The 19034-nt window shown below is 48.7% G+C and overlaps 1 protein-coding gene across 4 annotated transcripts in view; it reads right to left on the reverse strand.

Annotated features, from left to right (window-relative positions):
- Nucleotides 1–4161: 4161 nt before the first annotated feature.
- The window catches only part of TET3 (tet methylcytosine dioxygenase 3), a 99113-nt gene continuing 84240 nt past the window's right edge, over nt 4162–19034 (reverse strand). For all 4 annotated transcript variants that reach the window (XM_045978739.1, XM_045978743.1, XM_045978742.1 and 1 more), the window contains exons 8-11: nt 18044–18133; nt 17432–17569; nt 12588–12921; nt 4162–12006 (exon numbers count right to left, since the gene is read on the reverse strand). In XM_045978739.1, coding sequence (XP_045834695.1) covers nt 10229–12006; nt 12588–12921; nt 17432–17569; nt 18044–18133 — 2340 coding nt within the window. In that variant the 3' untranslated portion in view covers nt 4162–10228. The remainder of the gene's footprint in view (nt 12007–12587; nt 12922–17431; nt 17570–18043; nt 18134–19034) is intronic.

Below are 19034 nucleotides of genomic sequence, written 5' to 3' on the forward strand. Positions count from 1 at the left end.
ACATCACTTCTTCTTTACCAATTCATTTCTCAGTGGAAATTTCAGTTGCTTCCATAATTTGGGTATTGTAAAAAAAAAAAAATACAATGAACTCTGGGGTGCATGTATCCTTTCAGATTAGTGTTCTCCTCTTTTTTGGGTAAATACTGGATTTAGTAGTATGATTACTGGATTATATGGTAATTCTATTTTTAAGTTTTTGAGGAACCTCCATACTGTTTTCTACAGAGGCTGTACCTGTTTGCATCCCCACCAACAGTGTTGCACAAGGGTTCCTTTTCCACATTTTTGTTAACACTTGTTGTTTCTTGTTTTTTATTTTACCCGTTCTGACACGTGTGAGGTGATAGCTCACTGTGGTTTTGATTTGCATTTCCCTGATGACGAGTGATGTGGAGCATCCTTTCATGTGTCTGTTGGCCCTCTGCATGTCTTCCTTGGAGAAATGTCTGTTCATGATTTCTGCCCATTTTTTTTTAAGATTTTATTTATTTATCTGACAGACAGAAATCACAAGTATGCAGGGAGACAGTCAGAGAGGAGGAAGCAGGCTCTCCGCAGAGCAGGGAGCCCGATGCGGGGCTCGATCCCAGAATCCTGGGATCATGACCTGAGCCGAAAGCAGAGGCTTTAACCCACTGAGCCACCCAGGCGCCCCGATTTCTGCCCATTCTTTTTTTTTTTTTAAAGATTTTTATTTATTTATCTGACAGAGAGATCACAAGTAGGCAGAGAGGCAGGCAGAGAGAGAGGAGGAAGCAGGCACCCTGCGGAGCAGAGAGCCCGATGCGGGACTCGATCCCAGGACCCCGAGATCATGACCTGAGCCGAAGGCAGCGGCTTAATCCACTGAGCCATCCAGGCGTCCCTTCTGCCCATTCTTTTTTTTTTTTTTTTTTTTTTTTTTTTTTTTTTTAAAGATTTTATTTATTTACTTGACAGAAAGAGGTCACAAGTAGGCAGAGAGGCAGGCAGAGAGAGAGAGAGGGAAGCAGGCCCCCCGCTGAGCAGAGAGCCCGACGCGGGACTCGATCCCAGAACCCTGAGATCATGACCCGAGCCGAAGGCAGCGGCTTAACCCACTGAGCCACCCAGGCGCCCCCTTTCTGCCCATTCTTAATTGGAGTATTTGTTTTCTTGGTTTTGAGTTGTATCAGCTCTTTATATATTTTGGATACTAACCGTTACTTCATGGGATATGTTGTTTGCAAATACATTCTCCTATTCAGTAGTTTGTCTTTTTGTTTTGTCAATTGTTTTTGTTGTCCAGATGCTTTTTATTTTGAAGTAGTTCCAATAGTCTCTTTTTGCTTTTATTTTCCTTGTCTCAGGAAACCTATCTAGAAAAATGTTGCTATGGTCAATGTCATAGGAATTAACACCTGTGCTTCCTAGGAATTGTTTGCTTGTTTTTGTTTCAGGTCTTGCATTTAGGTCCTTAATCCAGTTTATTTTTGAATATAGTGTAAGAAAGTGGTCCAGTTCCATTCTTTTGCATGTAGCTGTCCAGTTTTCACAACACCGTTTGTTGAAGAGAGTTCTTCCCGTGACATATTCATTTCTCCTTTGTCAAAGATCAATTAAGCAATAATTATGGGTTTATTTCTGGGTTTTCTATCCTGTCACATTGATCCCTATGTGCCAGTACTGTACTGCTTTGATTACTACTTTGTAATGTAGTGTAACTTGAAATCCGGGACTATGATTCCTCCTGTTTCATTTTTCAAGACTGGCCATTCAGGGTCTTTTGTGGTTCCATACAAATTTTAGGATCATTTGTTCTAGATCTGTTAAAAATGCTATTGGTATTTTGATAGGGATTGCATTAAATATGAAAATTGATTTGGATAATATAGACATTTTAACATTACTTGTTCTCCCAATTCATGAGCATGGAATATGTATTTTTGCATTGTCTTGTATTTCTTTCATCAGTTTTATAGTTTTCAGAGTACAAATCTTTTATCTCTTTGGCTAAGTTTATTCCTGGGTATTCTATTGTTTTTGGTGCAATTATAAGTGGGAATGTTTTTCTTTTTTTATTTTTTTTTATTATTTTTTTTTTGGGAATGTTTTTCTTAATTTCTTTTTGCTGCTTCATTATTAGTATATAGGAATGTAACAGATTTCTTTGCACGGATTCTGTATCCTGTGACTTTACTGAATTCATTGATAAGTTCTATAGTTTTTTGGTGGCATCTTTAGGGTTTGCTGTATAGAGCATCATGTCATCTGTAAACAGTGAAAGTTTTACTTCTTCCTTTCCAATCTGGATGTCTTTTATTTCTTTATGTTGTCTGTTTTATTTATGTTCATTGCTTGGGGCTAGGACTTTCAGTACCATGCTGAATAAAAATGGTGAGAGTGGACATCCTTGTCTTCTTTCTGACCTTAGGGGGAGAAGCTCTCAGTTTTTCACCATTGAGTATGATGTTTGCTGTGGGTTTTTCGTATGGCCTTTATTATGTTGAGGCATTTTCCCTCTAGACCTACTTTGCAGAGGGTTTTTATCATGAATGGGTGTTGTACTTTGTTAAATGCTTTTTTAGGATCAACTGAACTGATTATATGGTTTTTATCCTTTTTTAAAAAGATTTTATTTGCTTGAGAAAGAGCACAAAGGGAGAGTGGGAGGGAGAAGCAGTCTCCCTGCTGAGCAGAGAGCCCAATGCAGGACTCGATTCCAGGACCCTGAGATCATGACCTGAGTCGAAGGCAGAGGCTTAACCCACTGAACCACCCAGGCACTTTGTCCTTTCTTTAAATGATGTGATGTATCCGGTTGATTGTTTTGTAAATATTGAACAAACCTTGTATTCTGGGGGTAAATCCCACTTGCTTGTGGTGTATGATTTTTCAAGTGTATTGTTGGATTTGATTGCCTAATACTTGGTGATGATTTTTACATCTGTATTCATGAGATATTGGCTTATATGCTTTTTGTTTCATTTTTGTTTTTTTGGTAATGTCTTTATCTGGTGTTGGTATCAGGGTAATGCTGGCCTCATGGAATGAATTTGGAAGTTCTCTTTCATCTTGTTTTTTTTTTTTAGAATAGTTTGAGGAGGAATAGGTATTAACTCTTCTTTAAATGTTTGGTAGAATTCTCCTATGAAGCTATCGGGTCACGGACTTTTATTTGTTGGAAGTTTTTTGACTACTGATTCAGTTTCATTTTTGGTAACTGCTCTGTTCAAATCTTCTATTTCTCCTTTAGTTTTGGTAGGTTATAGGTTTCTAGGAATTTACCCATTTCTTCACGTTGTCCAAATTGTTGGCATGTAAGTTTTCATAATATTGTTATAATTGTACTTTGATGTTGGTTATTTCTCCTCTTTCATTAGTGATTTTGAGTCTTTTCTTAAATGAGTCTGGGTAGAGCTTTATCAATTTTATTGGTCATTTCAAAGAATCATCTCTTGGTTTCATTGATCTGTTCCTTTTGTTTCTCCATAATTTCTTTCTGCTCTAATCTTATTATTTCCTTCCTCCTGCTGGTTTTGGGTTTTGTTCTTTTTCTAGCTTCTTTAGTTGTAAGGTTAGAGATTTTCCTTGCTTCTGGAGTAGGTCTGTATTGCTTTCAACTTCCTTCTTAGAACCACATTTGCTGCAGCCGGCCTGGCAATCTGAATTAAAAGGGGGCCTTATGGGAATGCTCCTTTCCCCAAAGACAGCAAAATCTAGGGCTCTGTATTTGGCCCTTCCTACTAGACCCGGTGTTCAGGTCATCAGAATGAACTGGAATCAGCTGTTTTTTAAGCAAATATTACATCAGAAGTGAACAATCTTAACTGGGGGGAGGGGGAGGGAGTCTCCATCTAGAATGAAAAAAGGGGATAAAAAGATAAAAGGGAAAAACCCAAAAGCAGAAACATAGATGAGAAAAAGGCCATCTCTGTTTTGTTCCCACATATGCCTCATTTACATCAAAAGCTGATGGCCTTTGAATGTTATGCAGGTGGCAGTAGGAGACCAGGCCAGGCTCTACTGTTGCTGTTAGTGAGGGCTTCAGGGGTGCACTTACAACACATGGTGGGAGGGCAGGGTTAGAGTTAGCTTAAATACCAGTCTGGGCCTGGCTCAAGGGACTGGGGATGCACAGGGGGGAAAAAAGGACCCACTCTGAATTTGAGTGCAAAAAATAAATATAAAATTTATTAAAACACCCACAATATTTTAAAGATACCAGGAGTAATACAGTTCACAAACCCAGTTGTTTGTGTAAATTATAATAAAATACAAATCAAAAAAGGATACATACTTGCAATTTCTAGGCACCCTAAATTAAATTTACTGAAACACTGGGGGAGAAGGGAGGGTAAGGAGGGGTAGCTCAGGAGGCAAACCAATAAAGTGGGAGGAAAAAATATTAACAAAAAGGTAAAAATTATACAAAATAAAATTATCAGCATAAATTTACTGTACTAAGAATATCTACAGTTTAATAATACACATCCTATTGCCTTGAGACATTGCAAAAATCTACCATTCATCCATCAACCCCAGATAAACTTCATTTCAAGTAGCCACAGTTACAAAGTCAAGACGGAATATTCAAGTATGGTTGTTAAGTTCACCTCCATTGGAAGCCAAGTAACCAAACAGGAATTCAAAGAGAGAAGAAATAAAACACATCAAAAAGCTATAGGGGTTCTAGATTAAGTCTAATGCATTAATATGCCACAATATGACCTGCCCTTCTTTTTATAATTAGAATATGCGAAAAAGAAATGACATCACTCCTGTTTTTCTCCTCCTTTTTCCCCTCAAAAGAAAAAAAACAAAAAACAAAATAAACAAAAAAAGGTACTGGAATCAAGAAAATTTTGGATGTTCAAATGAGCCAAATAGTATTTTTTTCAATCCCCATGTGAATAGTGATGAATTTTTTTCCCTGAATGACGACGGGTAGTCAAAATGAGAAGAGCGCAAATGACACCACTACAAAAAGCATCCCTGATATCAGAAGAGAAGCAAACGAGGAAGTCGGCCAAATCACGCACTGATCCTTAGGCCAAAAGCAACTTTAGACCTTGCATTTCTGTGCTGCAGCCTCTGCTCAGGGGAGAAGCCTATTGCTCTGCTCTGTGGGAGGAAGGGCCGGGAGCGCAAGACAGGGTCGCACGCAGAAACGCTCTACGCACGCATGGGGTGGAGCTGTATATAACCTATGCTGGGATACGCACCTCAAAAAATTTTGGTCCAGGGTCTGTCCAAGTTGGCTGCGTACTCCAGCAGATGCAGCTGGCTAAGTAGGTTTTGAGGACGTCATGTCAAATGACAGCAACAATGCCTGCCAAAGCTCAGTGAGATGGGCATGGGAGATTCACATTGTATCCGAAAGCAAAACTGACCAAGAAAATGAAAGAAAATCAACCACACTCCTTCCTTTCGATGTTCTGCCATGATTAACTGCCGAAGAGTGAAAAGTAAAATGACCCCAGATGCTTCAAGGTCAAGTCAGTCAGCGGATGGACAACCTGCAGGTGTCAGACCCTCGCGGAATCTACTTTACTGAAGTTGTCGCAACGTCCTGTTTCTGAGGTATTTAAAAAAACTACTGTGACAGTGGCTGACACAAAATGGAGCTTCCTGTTACGTTTCTCCAACATCAACTTTTGTGGACCCAAGAGGAAATGGAGAGTAGCACCAACTAAAAAGCAGCCTCAGTGGCATCAAGTGAGCAAAGAAAGCTCCTTCCTTTAGTTGGAACACGAGGAGGGACAAGGCAGGAGCAGCACTGGGGCCAGGGCTGGGGGGAGCAGAGGAACGAGCCTGCTGCGCACCGGGGCCCTGGCCAGTGCCAGGGGAGGAAGGCGGTCCCTGTGAACGCCTTGGTAGGCGAGGGCCTTTGAGACCCTCAGTGGTGCCTACTTGGCACCCTGGGCTGCAGGGGAAAGTGTGTGTCCTTGGCTACGAGAATGCCTGCCATGGTAGAAGGGGCAGGAGTACCAGACTCCCCTTCCTCAAAAGAAGCCCTTCACCCTTCCTTTCTCATCAGGCGTGAGGGGACACACGTGTCACCAGTGCCCCTGCCAAGCCAGGCAGGCCCACTCCCGTCACTGTTAGGGAGCTGGCCGCCTTCAGAACTTGCCTTTCTCTGTTCGGCCACCAAGGGAAGAAGAAGAAAACGAAACAGAAAAACTGCTCAGAGCAGGTTTTAGCACGGTAAACAGAGGTCTAGGAGACAGCACCAAAAGGGGGACGGGGGGAAGCCAAGAGAGACTGGAGCCCACCTTGTTTTTGGTTGGTTGTGGTTTCAGAACCTTGATAGCACCTCAGCAGGACAGGATCAGGGCCAGTCACATTAAAACACCATAGCACCATTTTATTTAGACTATTTCAATTCATAAAAATGCTTCCTAGTCCATAAAACACACTTCCGTAACAAAAGGAAAGAGATTGGTTGAGGCACGTCAGGGATATTACTTAAATTTTCCACCAGCATCGCCTTAGTTTTGAGATCTGGCGGTGGTTCAGCTTCACAAAGTCTGGCTGGATTTCTCTCCATGAAATCAGGTTACCATCTACTCATCAACCGTCTTCACACATCTAGGGCTGTTTGGTACAAAGCCCTTGAGCTCTGCTCCTTTCCTGGCTTTAGCACTTAAAAAACCCCTTGCTGTATAAACTACCGGTTCCATAAGAGGCTGGTGGAAGGACCAAGAGGGGCAGGGTATGATCTCTTTCCATGCACACCACGGTCACCCCGGCGAGAGGGCAAGCAGTACCCACGAAGTCAGCGTGTGGGAAACTTAGGCCCTAGCAAAAAAAAAAAAAACCAAAAAAACAAAAAACCAAAAAAAAAACAAAAACCCAAAACATCTCCAAAACAAAAACAAAACCCCCCCAAAACAACAAAACAAAAAAACCCAAACGACGACAAAAGAAACAATGAAACCTCAAAATCCACGCAACAACTTTAGTTAAGATTTCTGATAATGGGTTCTTGAGCTAGCACCAGTTATTTTGTGAGAACCTGCCGCAAAGCGATTATTTTAAAAATCTCTTAGCACAGAACTTTGCAAGCACTTCCCTTGCATGCAGAAGGCAGGGGAAACCAAACACAGGGGGACCCAGATATCCGCACTGCATGTGGCTGGCGTCTGTGGACAGGGCACACTGGGGAGAGGACTCTAGGACTCCATCGCTTCTCATTGCTATAATATTACTCTACAACTTGGTCATGCTGTTAGGTTCTTTAGTTGCAATGGCTTTATTTTTCTTCTCATGATAAAAATGTCTGTTAATCATCTTTAGGACTTAAAAAATGATAGTGCCAGTAAAAAATAAAAATTTGATTTTTCTCTTTAAGAAACCTTCAGCAGCAAGGGGGGGGAATAAGGAGCTGTGCATAGTTACTTTTTAAATATACGTCTAAAGCATGCTAATTTTAATGACTGAGATTTGAGGTAGGTTATACATGTAGTGTGTAAAAATCAGCATGGACTCGAGCATGGCAACAGCACCACCTAATCTGTGAAACACCATTGTCAGGGGAACGGGAACATCCAATGGAGACCGCCTCTTGACTCAGCTCTCAGCAGCCTTGGTGCTAGTCTAGAAAGTTACGGACCAAAGGCTGTTGGGGCTGCGGGGACAGACATCACATGCTTTGAGCCTGTATCGGTTTCTCCTTGCATCTAATGGCTTTGCTACCAAAGGGTGACGAGGGGAAGAGAATATTTAACAGACATCAGGAAGATTCACACATGCCAAGTATCCGAATCACCTGGGTTACACTCGGGACCTTCCAAACCAACAGCCAACCTGGGGTTTTCCCGGGTCATACAGACGGTCACATTCTCCAAATGGTTCGTAAAATATTGTATTTCTTGCTTAAGATCATTTAAAATGAAGTTTTCAAGGCACCCCCGCATCTACCTAAGCACGGAGTCAAATGAGACCTGCATAAAAGTACTGATGCGATAAGCAAAATAGCATTTACAGGACCCAACTTTTCCTCAAAACTAGAAAATCAGCATGCTTATTAAAGACTCTGTTCCTTTAGCTTGTCAAACTGAAGGTCAGAGGTCTTCCTACAAATCTGAGTTCTGAATAATTCTAAATCCTGATAAGCTCTTGGGTATTTATTTCAAAAGCAATAATATTTCATTTTTGTCCTGTAAAATAAATGCAACTTTACAGAATATGGTAAAAGTGAAGGATAGACAAAGCACGTTAAATATTCAGCTACTATTTACAATTTCTCCCACAATTACATGTTAAAACATACTTTTTTTTTCAAGTTGCTGTTTAAATCTAGGCAAAAGTGCTTAAAAAAATCTTTCACTATGTACAGTTAAAACCAGACCACATAAATGCTCAGGACATCTGACAGCGACTCCCCGCCCGTGCATCTGACCAGTTACAGCAAACACCCAGCGGGTCGGTTCTCAACTCTTACACAAGGCACCTGGAAGCTCAGGAACTTGCCTTCAGCATCGTCATCTGATTGTTAAACTCGTTTTACGAAGACCCACGTCTGAATAAAACTGCTCAATAAATATCTGACCTGTATCTCAGGGCTTGGTTGTCATTCACCGTGTGGCCACGGTCCCCTCCGTGTGCCCTGCTGAAGCCTCCCACTCACCACGCACATCCACACGGGCAGCCTGATGGAAATGTCGCTCACACCACAGGAAAACACACACGCCAGGGAGTCTGACTTGCTGTCCAGGGAAGTTGCTTCCACCAGTCACGCCCAACCTCTCTGACAACGTTGCAAAAATGAAGCACCACATTCTCATTTCAAAGAACCGAACGAATGCACCAGAATTTTAGAAGGGGCCAGTTGAGGAGGGGGTGGGGAAGAAAGGAAAGGAGATGATCAAATCGAGAAATGGCACCAATTACAGAGGAAAATCATAGCTACCTGCTGAAAACGTTGGACTCCTGCATTTTAAAATTGCTGAGGGTAAGCCCACCCCCACCTGGGAGAGCATGGAGGGGGGGCCCTGGGTGGGGAGGCCTGCACCATTGTCTGATGTGGAGATCCAGGAACAGAGATACGCTAACTGCTGTCACGCGGCTGGGCTCCCGCAGGACGCCACCCGCCCCCGGAGACCCAGCTCGGTACCACAGCACCAGGCTCTGCACAGCGCCGCGCCACAGGCCGACGCTGGCTTTTCACAGCTTGGGTTCAACTTCTTGTGTTTAGAGATACAGTAGCCCTTTTTCAATATCAGCATAGGCGTTGGGGCATTTTTTTTTAAACAAACAAAAACCTGCCACTACGACAAATTCCTTCAGCCCAGCATTCATTGGCTTGTCAACCCGGTGGAAAAGGCTCCAAAGAGCCTCTCAACTCCAGCTCCTGCAAGGAGGTGCTGCCTGGGAACCGTGACATCATGGGACTTGATCGACACTGGACAGAGGATTCAGTGTGGAGACTAGCAAGCTCGAAGCTGTCTACTTCCAACCTGGTTTCCGGGGGAAATTGACGCCAGCATCTCCGGTGCCTGGCCTAGGGGTGCACCTGCCTCCCGGTCCCCGACTCCAAGCCGGTGACTGGAAAAGGGACCCCGGATGTTTCTTTACAGATTCTCCCATCCTGCTGGAGAGGACGGAAGCTGTCCTGAGGGCTCCCTCCCCTGAAGGGAAGGCGTAGCGGTCAGGAGGGATGGACCGGGCGGCTACAGTCTGCACTTGGCTCGTGAGGGGCAGATGGCTGAGAGAACCTTGCCAGCTCCCGAGAGGGCCAGGCTCGCAGGGCCCAGCAAGCATGGGCAGGAATGCGCGCTCTTGGCCTTTCCCGCCGCTCTTTTACCATTACTATTGTCGCTTTTTAAAAAATCCAATAAATACACATTTTAAATGGAATTTAAAACTACTCCTTTGTGAAAGGACACTATAAACTTTCTTTCCATTATTGTGATATACAAGGATAGAGTTTTAAAAACAAGAGGAAATAAAAGCCCCCCCCCAACAAGGGGGGGGGAGGGGAGGAAAAAACCAACATGGAGATATAAATAGTAAGATCACGAAAAAAATCACCCGACAGCCGTAGTTTCTTCTTCAAAGTGCTGGGGAAGTTGGGGAAGGGAGGGGCGGGTCAGTTCTGAGGTTTGGACCATAAATACATATATATGCGTATCTATATATGTATATATAGATAAAAAGACTTCTGCACCCCCAACCCGCCCCCAGGTGTGAGGGCAAAAGCACCACAGAGGCAGCTCGGGCCGGGCCCGACGCTGAGGTACACTAGCTCCCTGGCACCGGGCACCTAGATCCAGCGGCTGTAGGGGCCAGTGACCTTCGTGTAGGCGTAGGAGGACACGGTGACTGCTGAGTCTGTGGGCACGGCCAGCGCCTGCCGTGTGGGGACAAGCCCCTTTTTCTCCTTATGCTGGGGCTCGGCCACCATGGCGCCCCCCCATTTGCGCTTCTTTCCGTAGAGCTTGGCCTCCTGCTGACCCAGACCCAGACGGGCGGCCTCCTCCTGTCGCGCCCGGGCCCTCTCCGCCAGCTGCTTCATCTTGGCCTCCCAGAGGGCCAGCCCGTGGTTGGGCTGGTTGAGGTTCTTGTGCTGGTAGAAGACCAGCGAGATGCGGGTGGGGTGGCAGCGGTTGGGTTTCTTGAGGGGTGTGGTGGCGTGCAGCTCCCGCCGGGCACACTCGATGAGGATCGAGCCGTGAGCGGGGGCCACGGCCACACCGCCGATGTTCTCGTCTAGGAAATTGTGTTCACTGTCGGACCAGAGCTCTTCCTCCTCCTCTGCGCCCCCACTCTTCTCCTCCTTCACCGCCCCCTTGTTGGGGGGGTCCTCGGCTGTCCCCTCCTCCAGGCTGAAGGGATCCCACAGCTTTTCCTCTGACTTCAGGGCCCCGAACAGTTTCTCACTGGAGCCCAGGGGCACGCCAAAGGACGGCCAGGCTTTGTCCAGCTGGCTTGCCCCCGGGGTTGGAATCCTTCCCTCCTCTCCTTTCAGGGGGCTCCACAACTTGTCTTGGAACCCAGGACCGCTTTTCAGGGCAGAGTTGAAATCCCCGGCCCCAACCCCCCAAGGCTTCTCAGTCAGGCTGGGACCGGCCAAGGCCGAGGTGTTGTTCCCAAACTTGCAGGGGCTCCACGGTTTGCCTCGAAGCCGTCCTCCGGGTTGGGGTGCTGGCTGCTGCCCCTCCCCAGGGAACAGGCCCCACTGGCCATCCGGGAAGTGAGAAGGGGTCAGGCAGCCGGTCCCATAAGAACTGAGCTTGTCGGGGATGATGGCAGGGCTCTCTCCAGGATGGAACACACCCCAGCTGCCACCCACACTGTTAGTCCTCTTGGGGGACATGCTTGGGCCTCCTGAGTACTGTCCCCAAAGGTGATTGGGCCCCCCATTCTGAGAAGCCTCGGGCAAAGGTGTTTTGCCCATCTTACCAGGGTCTCTGGGTATAGACTCAGCCTGGACCAGGGGGTCCACTGGCTCTTGCTTGATGGATCTGTTGTAGCAGTTGGAGCTCTGTGCAAAGGGAGAGGGGTCCCTGGATGCTGGGTGGATCTGGGGAGCCTTGGGAAGCAGATACTCCTTGGGGCCTGGGTAAGCAGGCTGCTGGTGGTGAGGAGTGGGGTGGTGGGTGTCCGTGGGAACAGCCTGGCCAGGCAGCTCGGCAAACTCAGCACCACCGTAGGCCGGGCTCAGGCTGTTGTGCAGAGCATGGAGGTCTGGCTTCTTCTCAAAGCTGCTGCTGCTGCCACCGTGTCCCCAGGTGCCAGGACCCAGGAACTGTGAGGGGAAGACGGGGTTGCTGGATGGGAAGCCATAGTAGCTGAACGACGGAAGAGCGTACTTGGAGTGAAAGCCGTTGACGGAGGTCAGGCCGGGCTGTGCATAGTAGGAGTGGTAGGAGTACACGCTGTTCACGCTGTAGGGGTCGGAGGGCCGGCAGCTGCCCAGCACCGAGTAGCTCTCCACCACCGCGTTGCCGCTGTACTTGAAGGAGCTGAAGTGGTTCTGAGGCTCCACTTTGAGGGAGGGCTTCAGGCCTTGCTGGGGAAGTCCACCCTTCAGAGCCAGGCCTGGGGAAGACAAGAGGCAAGACAAAGAAGGAGCAGAGAGAACCACAGCCCACACGGGCCTGCGGCCTGAGGACTGGGGATGGAACCTCCCTCTTTCCCTTAGGAGTTCCCAGCCCCAGGAGAGCCCCAAGGAAAAGCGGCTGCCCGAGCCCACGGGCCCCTGCAGCACTCCTCCCCCCACTCCCCTGGTGAACCCTGCAGGTCCACACAGAAGCTCCAGCCACCGCGTGCTGGCCTCTGGTAGGACCAGGATCCGCGGACGTGAGAGCGGCCCCACGCCCCACTGCAGAGGGGGCCCTGGCACACTCTGTAGACGCTGCGGCAAGCTGGAGAGGCCCAGCTGCTCTGTGGGAAGATGGGAACCCCGCCCCACTCCGGTGTCCTGGGGCTGCCACGGATACTGCGCTGACTGAAAGTTAAGATATCGCGGGGTCCAGATGGCCGAGAAAGGCCCTGGGACTCTGGTCTGGAGTTCCCTCGCCAGGCAGGAAGAGGGGCAGGGAGGGAGCTGTCCAGGGCCACCCCCCACCGACCCCCGCCCCGACGGTACCACCTCTGGCGGGCACCCTCTCCCCACACACCTGGGTCAGTGGTGACACCGGCCAGCTCGAGGGCCTCCTGTTTGATCTTCTCGGGAGTACTCAGCTTCTCCTTCTGCTTCTTCTTCTCGGCCGCCGCCTTCCTGGCTTCCAGCTGCCGCTGGCGACACGACTTAGCAGGCTCAGGCAGGCGCCGGACCTCACGGGGGAAGGCGGTGAGCACCTGGATGGCCCCGCTGCCCACCTTGGCATTCTGGTTCTCCTCACTGCCAAACTCGTCCGTGTTGGCCATCTTGTACAGCGGTAGCACGTGCAGCTGCTCGTCCTCAGGAATCTTGCCCACGCAGCGATTGTCTTCCTTGGTCAGAGTGCAGACCTGGCCAAAGCAGAGAGAGGAAGGGAGGGTGTGTGGGGTTGGGCATGCCGAGCGCATGCAGGGAGGAAGGGGCTGCGTGTTGGCATGCAAGACCTCCCCCTTCCCTGCGCCGTCCCAACACTGGCCATCCACTCTAGAAAGAGTGTCTAAAAGCACGTTCTGCTGGTTCTCAGAGTAACACTATCACCAGCATTAGAATCTGCCCTACAGCTTTCAAAGGGTGCCCAATCACTTTGTCTCCTATAACCCTCGGGCCAGGGAGAGGGGAAGAGATGACTGGCCCAAGGTCCTGCGGCTGGGAAAGGGCCGGTCAGGACGGGCAGCTGTGCTCTGCCTCGAGCGAGACACTCTTGTCCCGACACCTTGTCACCTCACTGAGCCTCAGACCTCACCCCGTTCTCCTCTGTGCCCTGAATATGCAGCGTCCTTTGGCTCCTTAAAATACCTCATAATAAAAACTACCTGTACTGCTTGTAGAAAATTTAGGCCAGCATAAAGGAAATAATTATCTCCGTAATCCCAGCATCCAGAAATAATCACTATAAACGTGTTCATCATATTTGCATACACACATACCCACACTCACTCTTTGGTAATGAAATTGAGTCGCATTATGCATACAACCTTATAGTAACTTCTTTTCAAACCCAGTATGAAGATTTTCTTATGCGTTATTCTCCCCCAATGTGATTTCAGAACTTGCACCATATTATTCTGTTATCACTGTGTTCATGTGAACCTTCATCACTATTAAAACTTGTTTCCATCTTTTCCCTACTATAAACAATACTTTTACACTTTTAGCTAAATCTCCTAAAATACATAATTCCTTGGAATAAACTCTGTGAAGTCAAGGGCCACATGTTACCAAACTGCCTTGTGCAATGAGTCTCCTCAGTGCTCCCCTCATACTAGAAGAAGGGGAGTTTCCATCTTCCTACACTTTTGCCATTCACGAACATTTTGTTTGTTATGGAAATGTATCTCATTGCTGGTCTGCATTTCTCTGATTACTAACGAGGTTTGATTTTTTTTCTCAAGTTTACTCTTGTGTTGACTCTATTTTATTTTCTGTGTTCTTGATGTTTTACCATTTGGGGCCTTGACCCTAGAAGGGCTTTCCTTCCCCCAAGACTAGCTAATGCCTAGAGATACCAAATCACCTCCTTTGCGTGCACGCTGATACACAAACCAACCAATCCAGAGCCCACAGCCAGCTCTCTCTCTTTATCAAACTCTCGCACCCTGAGCCAATATTCCCGTTGCCCTACATCACCCAGGGCCAGGAAAGACAACTGGGGACCACCCCTAAGGCCCAAAGTGCCAAGAAACTCTCCAAACTCTCCAATCCCCAGCTTACTCAGCTTTCTACTCTGCCTTGCCCACTCCTTCCCATAAAATCTCCAATAAAGGCTTGGGCCACGCTCTCCCCTCTCACCCCCTGCCCCATCCTGCAGCTTCCGTGTGGCCCGGCAGGTGCTTCTGAATGCTGAGGATGAACTTCTGCCCTCCTGATGCTCACATCTGTGTTGTCAGGTCATACTCGAGTCAAACCTTGGGTGTATTTTAATACCACTGTCTTCTTTTTCTCATGACTTTTGTGCCTTTTGCCCATTTTTATATTAGACCATTCATTTTAATCATTTATGTAATCTTTGCATATGAAGATTATCCTGCCCTTTGTCACTAGTATAAATACTGTTTTCCAGTTTGGATTGGCCTTTCAATTTTGCTCGTAGGGTTTTATTACTGAACAGAAACAGTTCATTTTTGCGAAATTAGCTGTAGTCCTTCCTCCCATCTACAGCTTCTCCTCTGCTGTCATGCTCGACCATGTAGGTTTCTGCCCCGCATACATGGGGCCCGTCTGACTTAATCTGCTCTGACCAGACCCCCGCATACCTTCTGGGTTGGACTGACCACCGCCCTGCTTCCAATCATTCCCTGAAACCCAGTTTAGTAAAAGAGCAAAAGTAAAGGCAGAGGAGGAGTAGTGACAGGAGGGGTGTTGCTCTCCCTAACACACACCTTATCCGCGTCAACAGCTAAGGCTGTCCTTTTTTTTTTTTTAAAGATTTTATGTATGTATTTGACAGAGATCACAAGTAGGCAGAGAGGCAGGCAGAGAGAAGGGAAGGAGGAGGAAGCAGGCTCCCCGCTGAGCAGAGAGCCCGATGCTGGGCTCGATCCCAGGACCCTGAGATCATGACCTGAGCCGAAGGCAGAGACTTAACCCACTGAGCCACCCAGGCGCCCCTATCCTTTTTTTTTTTTTTAAAGGACATAAAAAATAGTCACAAAGATAAATTTTAAATGGGTGAGAAATGAAGATGCTCAACCTCTCTAGTCCTAAAACAAACACAAAGTACCATGAGATACGTTTGCCACTCAGGCAGGCAAAAACTCAAGAAACTGAGAAAGGTCTGTGTTGCCAGTAAGCACCCCTCTAAGCCTAGAAATGTCCTGGCCCTGGGACCTTGAGGTTATCTCAACACTGCACCAAGATTCGGTAAGCCTGGAGCACCCCCTGCTTTCCAGAGGGGCATGTGGAAGCGCTCGCTGTCCATCCAGAGGGGAACGGTCAAATAAACAATGGCAAAGCCATCCATCCAGCCTGAGCACAGGCTGAAGCAGATCTACACCCAGCGACTTAGAAGTTGTCCATCACGTACTCCTGAGTTGAGAAAAGCAGGTCATGGAGCAGCACATACATATCATGTGATCACGTCTGTATTAAACGTGTAAAGCTGTCCACACGCACGCACACACATGTTCAGGTGCCTGAAAGGATGATCACCCTAATGCTCACGTTGGCCATGTCCATGAGATTTCAGGCAGTTTTTACTCTATACCTTCTTAAACAATGAATAGTTTTTTTAATCAGAAAAAATACTGCTCATTTTGAAAAAGTTTGCTTTTTTTTCACTCCAACTCTACAAGCTCTGGGATTGAAATAACCTCACCGTGCTCCAATCTTCCAGTGTCTCCTCCTCCTCCCCTGATCCTCTCCTAAATCCTGCAGGTCCCTCCCTTTCTGTCTCGCTGGAAACCCTCCCTGTACAGTGCAGTCAGATGCCTATGCCTGCCCCACCTCGCTTTGAGCCTTGGACATAAGAAAGGGAGGACGGGGCAGCGAAATACGATCTCAGGGCTGGGCCATCGATCCTGGTGTCAGACCCAAGTCACACCCAAACTCCGGGAGCCCCCTTTCAGATGACCTGCCAGGGCCTCTGCCTCTGCCACAGTTCCCCGGGGAGCCCTGCTTGCCAGGACCCAATAAAAAGCAAAGCAGAAAGCTGGCATCATCCCTTCAAGGAGGTCCACTCAAGCCCAAACCTCCCCTCTTATCCAACTGTACTCATTCCCCTGATGACTGCACCTGGCCTTATGGCTGTAAGTGTGAGCTACGCGCTCTCCAGACACCCCCTCCCCTGCATATTCGGCACATCCATGTGGGCAGACAGCAGGCCTCTCAGGAGAGTCTCCCTCCAAACTGGCTTCTCCTGCTAATCTACAGCTCCGTGCGTCACCCCAACACATATCCTGGTGCTCAAGCAAAAAGTCTTGGGTGGTTCTCTTGTCCTTCCCTCTCCTGTCCTGCATCTGTCCATCAGCAACACTCCCTTGACTGGACCTTCAAAATCACCCAGAGTCATCCCATTACCCTCCTCCCCACCTGCCCCAGCCCTGTCACCGCCAGCCTGGACACTGTCCCAGCCTTCTAACTGGCCTCCTCCTCCAGCCCCCCCATCCACCACCTCCACATACTTACATTTGCCAGCTGCAGGGGGAAGCTTCTAACTTCATAAATAAGATCCTACCGTTCTTGGCTGAAGAGCCCTCCAGGACTTCCCATCACACTTTGAGCATAGCCCGCAGCTCTGCCTGCCTTCTGGGCTCCCTGTGTCCTGATCCCAGCCTGCATCCGAGCCTTTGCCTATGCTGGTCCTCCTGCCTGGAGCACTCCACCCCCCACTCTCTCGCTTCATTCACGTCTCAGCTCAGCCGCCCCTTCTCAGAAAGTCCTCTCTGCCCACCGCATTTCAAACAGCATCTGCTCTTTCCCCTTCCTCGACTCCATCTTCATCGCTACCAGACATGAACTGTATCACATACTTGGGCAGGGCTTAGTCCCTTTTATTCCTCAGCATCTAGACCAGCACCTGGGGCTCAATAAACATTTGCTCAATGGGTGCATCAGGAGATTGTCTGGATTTCAATCCAAGTGTTCAGGGAGACCTGGAACCACCTGTAGATAATGGAGGGCCTACAGGTGTCCAAGAGCCTGCACTCTGCAGCACCCACATGAGACACAGAGCCAAGGCCGGCCTGGTCCAAGCATTCCGGTCCATGCGTTTCTCAGAGAAGTGAGCATGAGCAGTCTGGCAGGGCACACCTCCTGGAGATCTGAGACTCTTGTCTCCAGGTTCCTCCCTACTCTGAGCTCACAGGTCTGCACAAACCAGTCCCCCTCCCAGAATCATCCCGCAGGGGGCCCAGGGTTCCTTACCACAGTGCACCCATTGTAGAGGTTATGCTGGTCCTTGTGGGCGTGGGCACAGAAGTCCATGCAGGCCGTGACCCCCGAGAAGGGCCGCCCTTCCTTCAGCCCCAGACGGCAGTCAATCGCTATTTCCTCATTGGTCACCTGTGTGCACAGCCAAGGAGAACTGCTTGTGTGACCTGAGGTCAGTGGCCTGGATTCTGCACCCGGGAGGCTAGGTCTTGGAGGGAGGGAGGTTAAGGACCGTGGCTGTCTTGAGCATGGGCTGCAGAAGGTCGGCTTTCTGGCTGAAGACCCTGTAGGAATGACTTCCCTCTGAGTTATCTCAAGTCCCCCTCCCATCATCTGGGAGATGCAGGGGCAAGAGGACAGAGAAACTTAAGCCTCCCCAGGAGAAGCCAGACCAGAGGAGGTGAGAGAAGAATAGGCGAAAAGGCATGAGAGCAAGGGATAGAGGAGAGATGGTCTGGGATGCCGTTAGCTCCGTGTAAAGAAGGGATCTATTCAAGACCTCCACTGTCGCTGTCTCTCTAGCTGAGCTTTCCCATATGGGACACCATGGGAGGAGGACAGAGATGTGGATGACATGTGGGCAGAGAAAGGCCCAAGACCCCATACCTGGTTCTGATAGGCCTGGGGGGCCAGCCTCTTGTACAGGGGAGCGACTTCGGTGGCCAGGTCCTGGAAGCTCTTCCGGAGCACTTCCTCCTGTGGGAAGAAGAGCTGTCACACACACCCACAGCAGCCCCACCTGACAAGCTCCGTACGCTGGAAACTGACCTCTATTCTGGACCATCGCTAGGCTGCTGGGAAGGTAGAAGTTAGGTGCTATCAGGGGTCTTGACAGAGTTCCCTCAGGAAGGGGCACAGTGCTGTGTCCGTCTTAAAGCTGGAGACTTGGAAGCTCAGGAAAAGTCTCGGCCTGAAGGTCCAGCCCCCAGACCGCCCAGCTACTGCTCTTCCCGGCTCTCGCTCAGGGCAGCTCACAACCCATAAAACAGGCTGTTGGTTTTGAGTTCTGAGCATCCCGGGCCAGAGGTGTGGTGTGGCAGGCACGTAAAAGCAGGAGCAACAAATGTGGCTTTCTCTTCCGGTGTTACAGGCAGGGAGGTGAGGGCGAGAGGGGTGCTCAAGGTCTGTGAGGGGGAGCCCCCCAGCCAGCCAGGCCCAGAGCCCATCACGAGCCGGTGGCACACCCTTCAGAGCCCTGCCCTGCAGACCTGCGCCATCATGTGCCTTCGTCACCAGCCAGGCACGGCTACTGAAATAAATGTGAATTTTAATTAAAGTGAAGAATCCAGTCCTCCTGGTTTTACTAGTCACATTTCCAAATGCTCAGCGGTTCCACGCAGCTCCCGTGCTCTTTTTACAGAGAACGTTTCCCTCCTCACGGGCGTTCCGCTGGCCAGTGCCGCCCCACACAGGGCAGCATCCGCTGCGTTTGGCCAAGGCCCTCCAAGGGGGCCAAGCAGAGCCAGCGGGGGTGGGGCCAGGGGCCTCCTAGAAGGCCTTGACCACAGGCATGCAGAGTTTACTCAGAGGAAAGAGGAAGACGATGGAAGAGAGAAAGAACCAAGTTTAGAGAAGTGGAAATGTGAGCGCGGGACCG

Source organism: Meles meles, chromosome 15, assembly GCF_922984935.1.
Source record: "Meles meles chromosome 15, mMelMel3.1 paternal haplotype, whole genome shotgun sequence".
NCBI classification, from domain to species: domain Eukaryota; kingdom Metazoa; phylum Chordata; class Mammalia; order Carnivora; family Mustelidae; genus Meles; species Meles meles.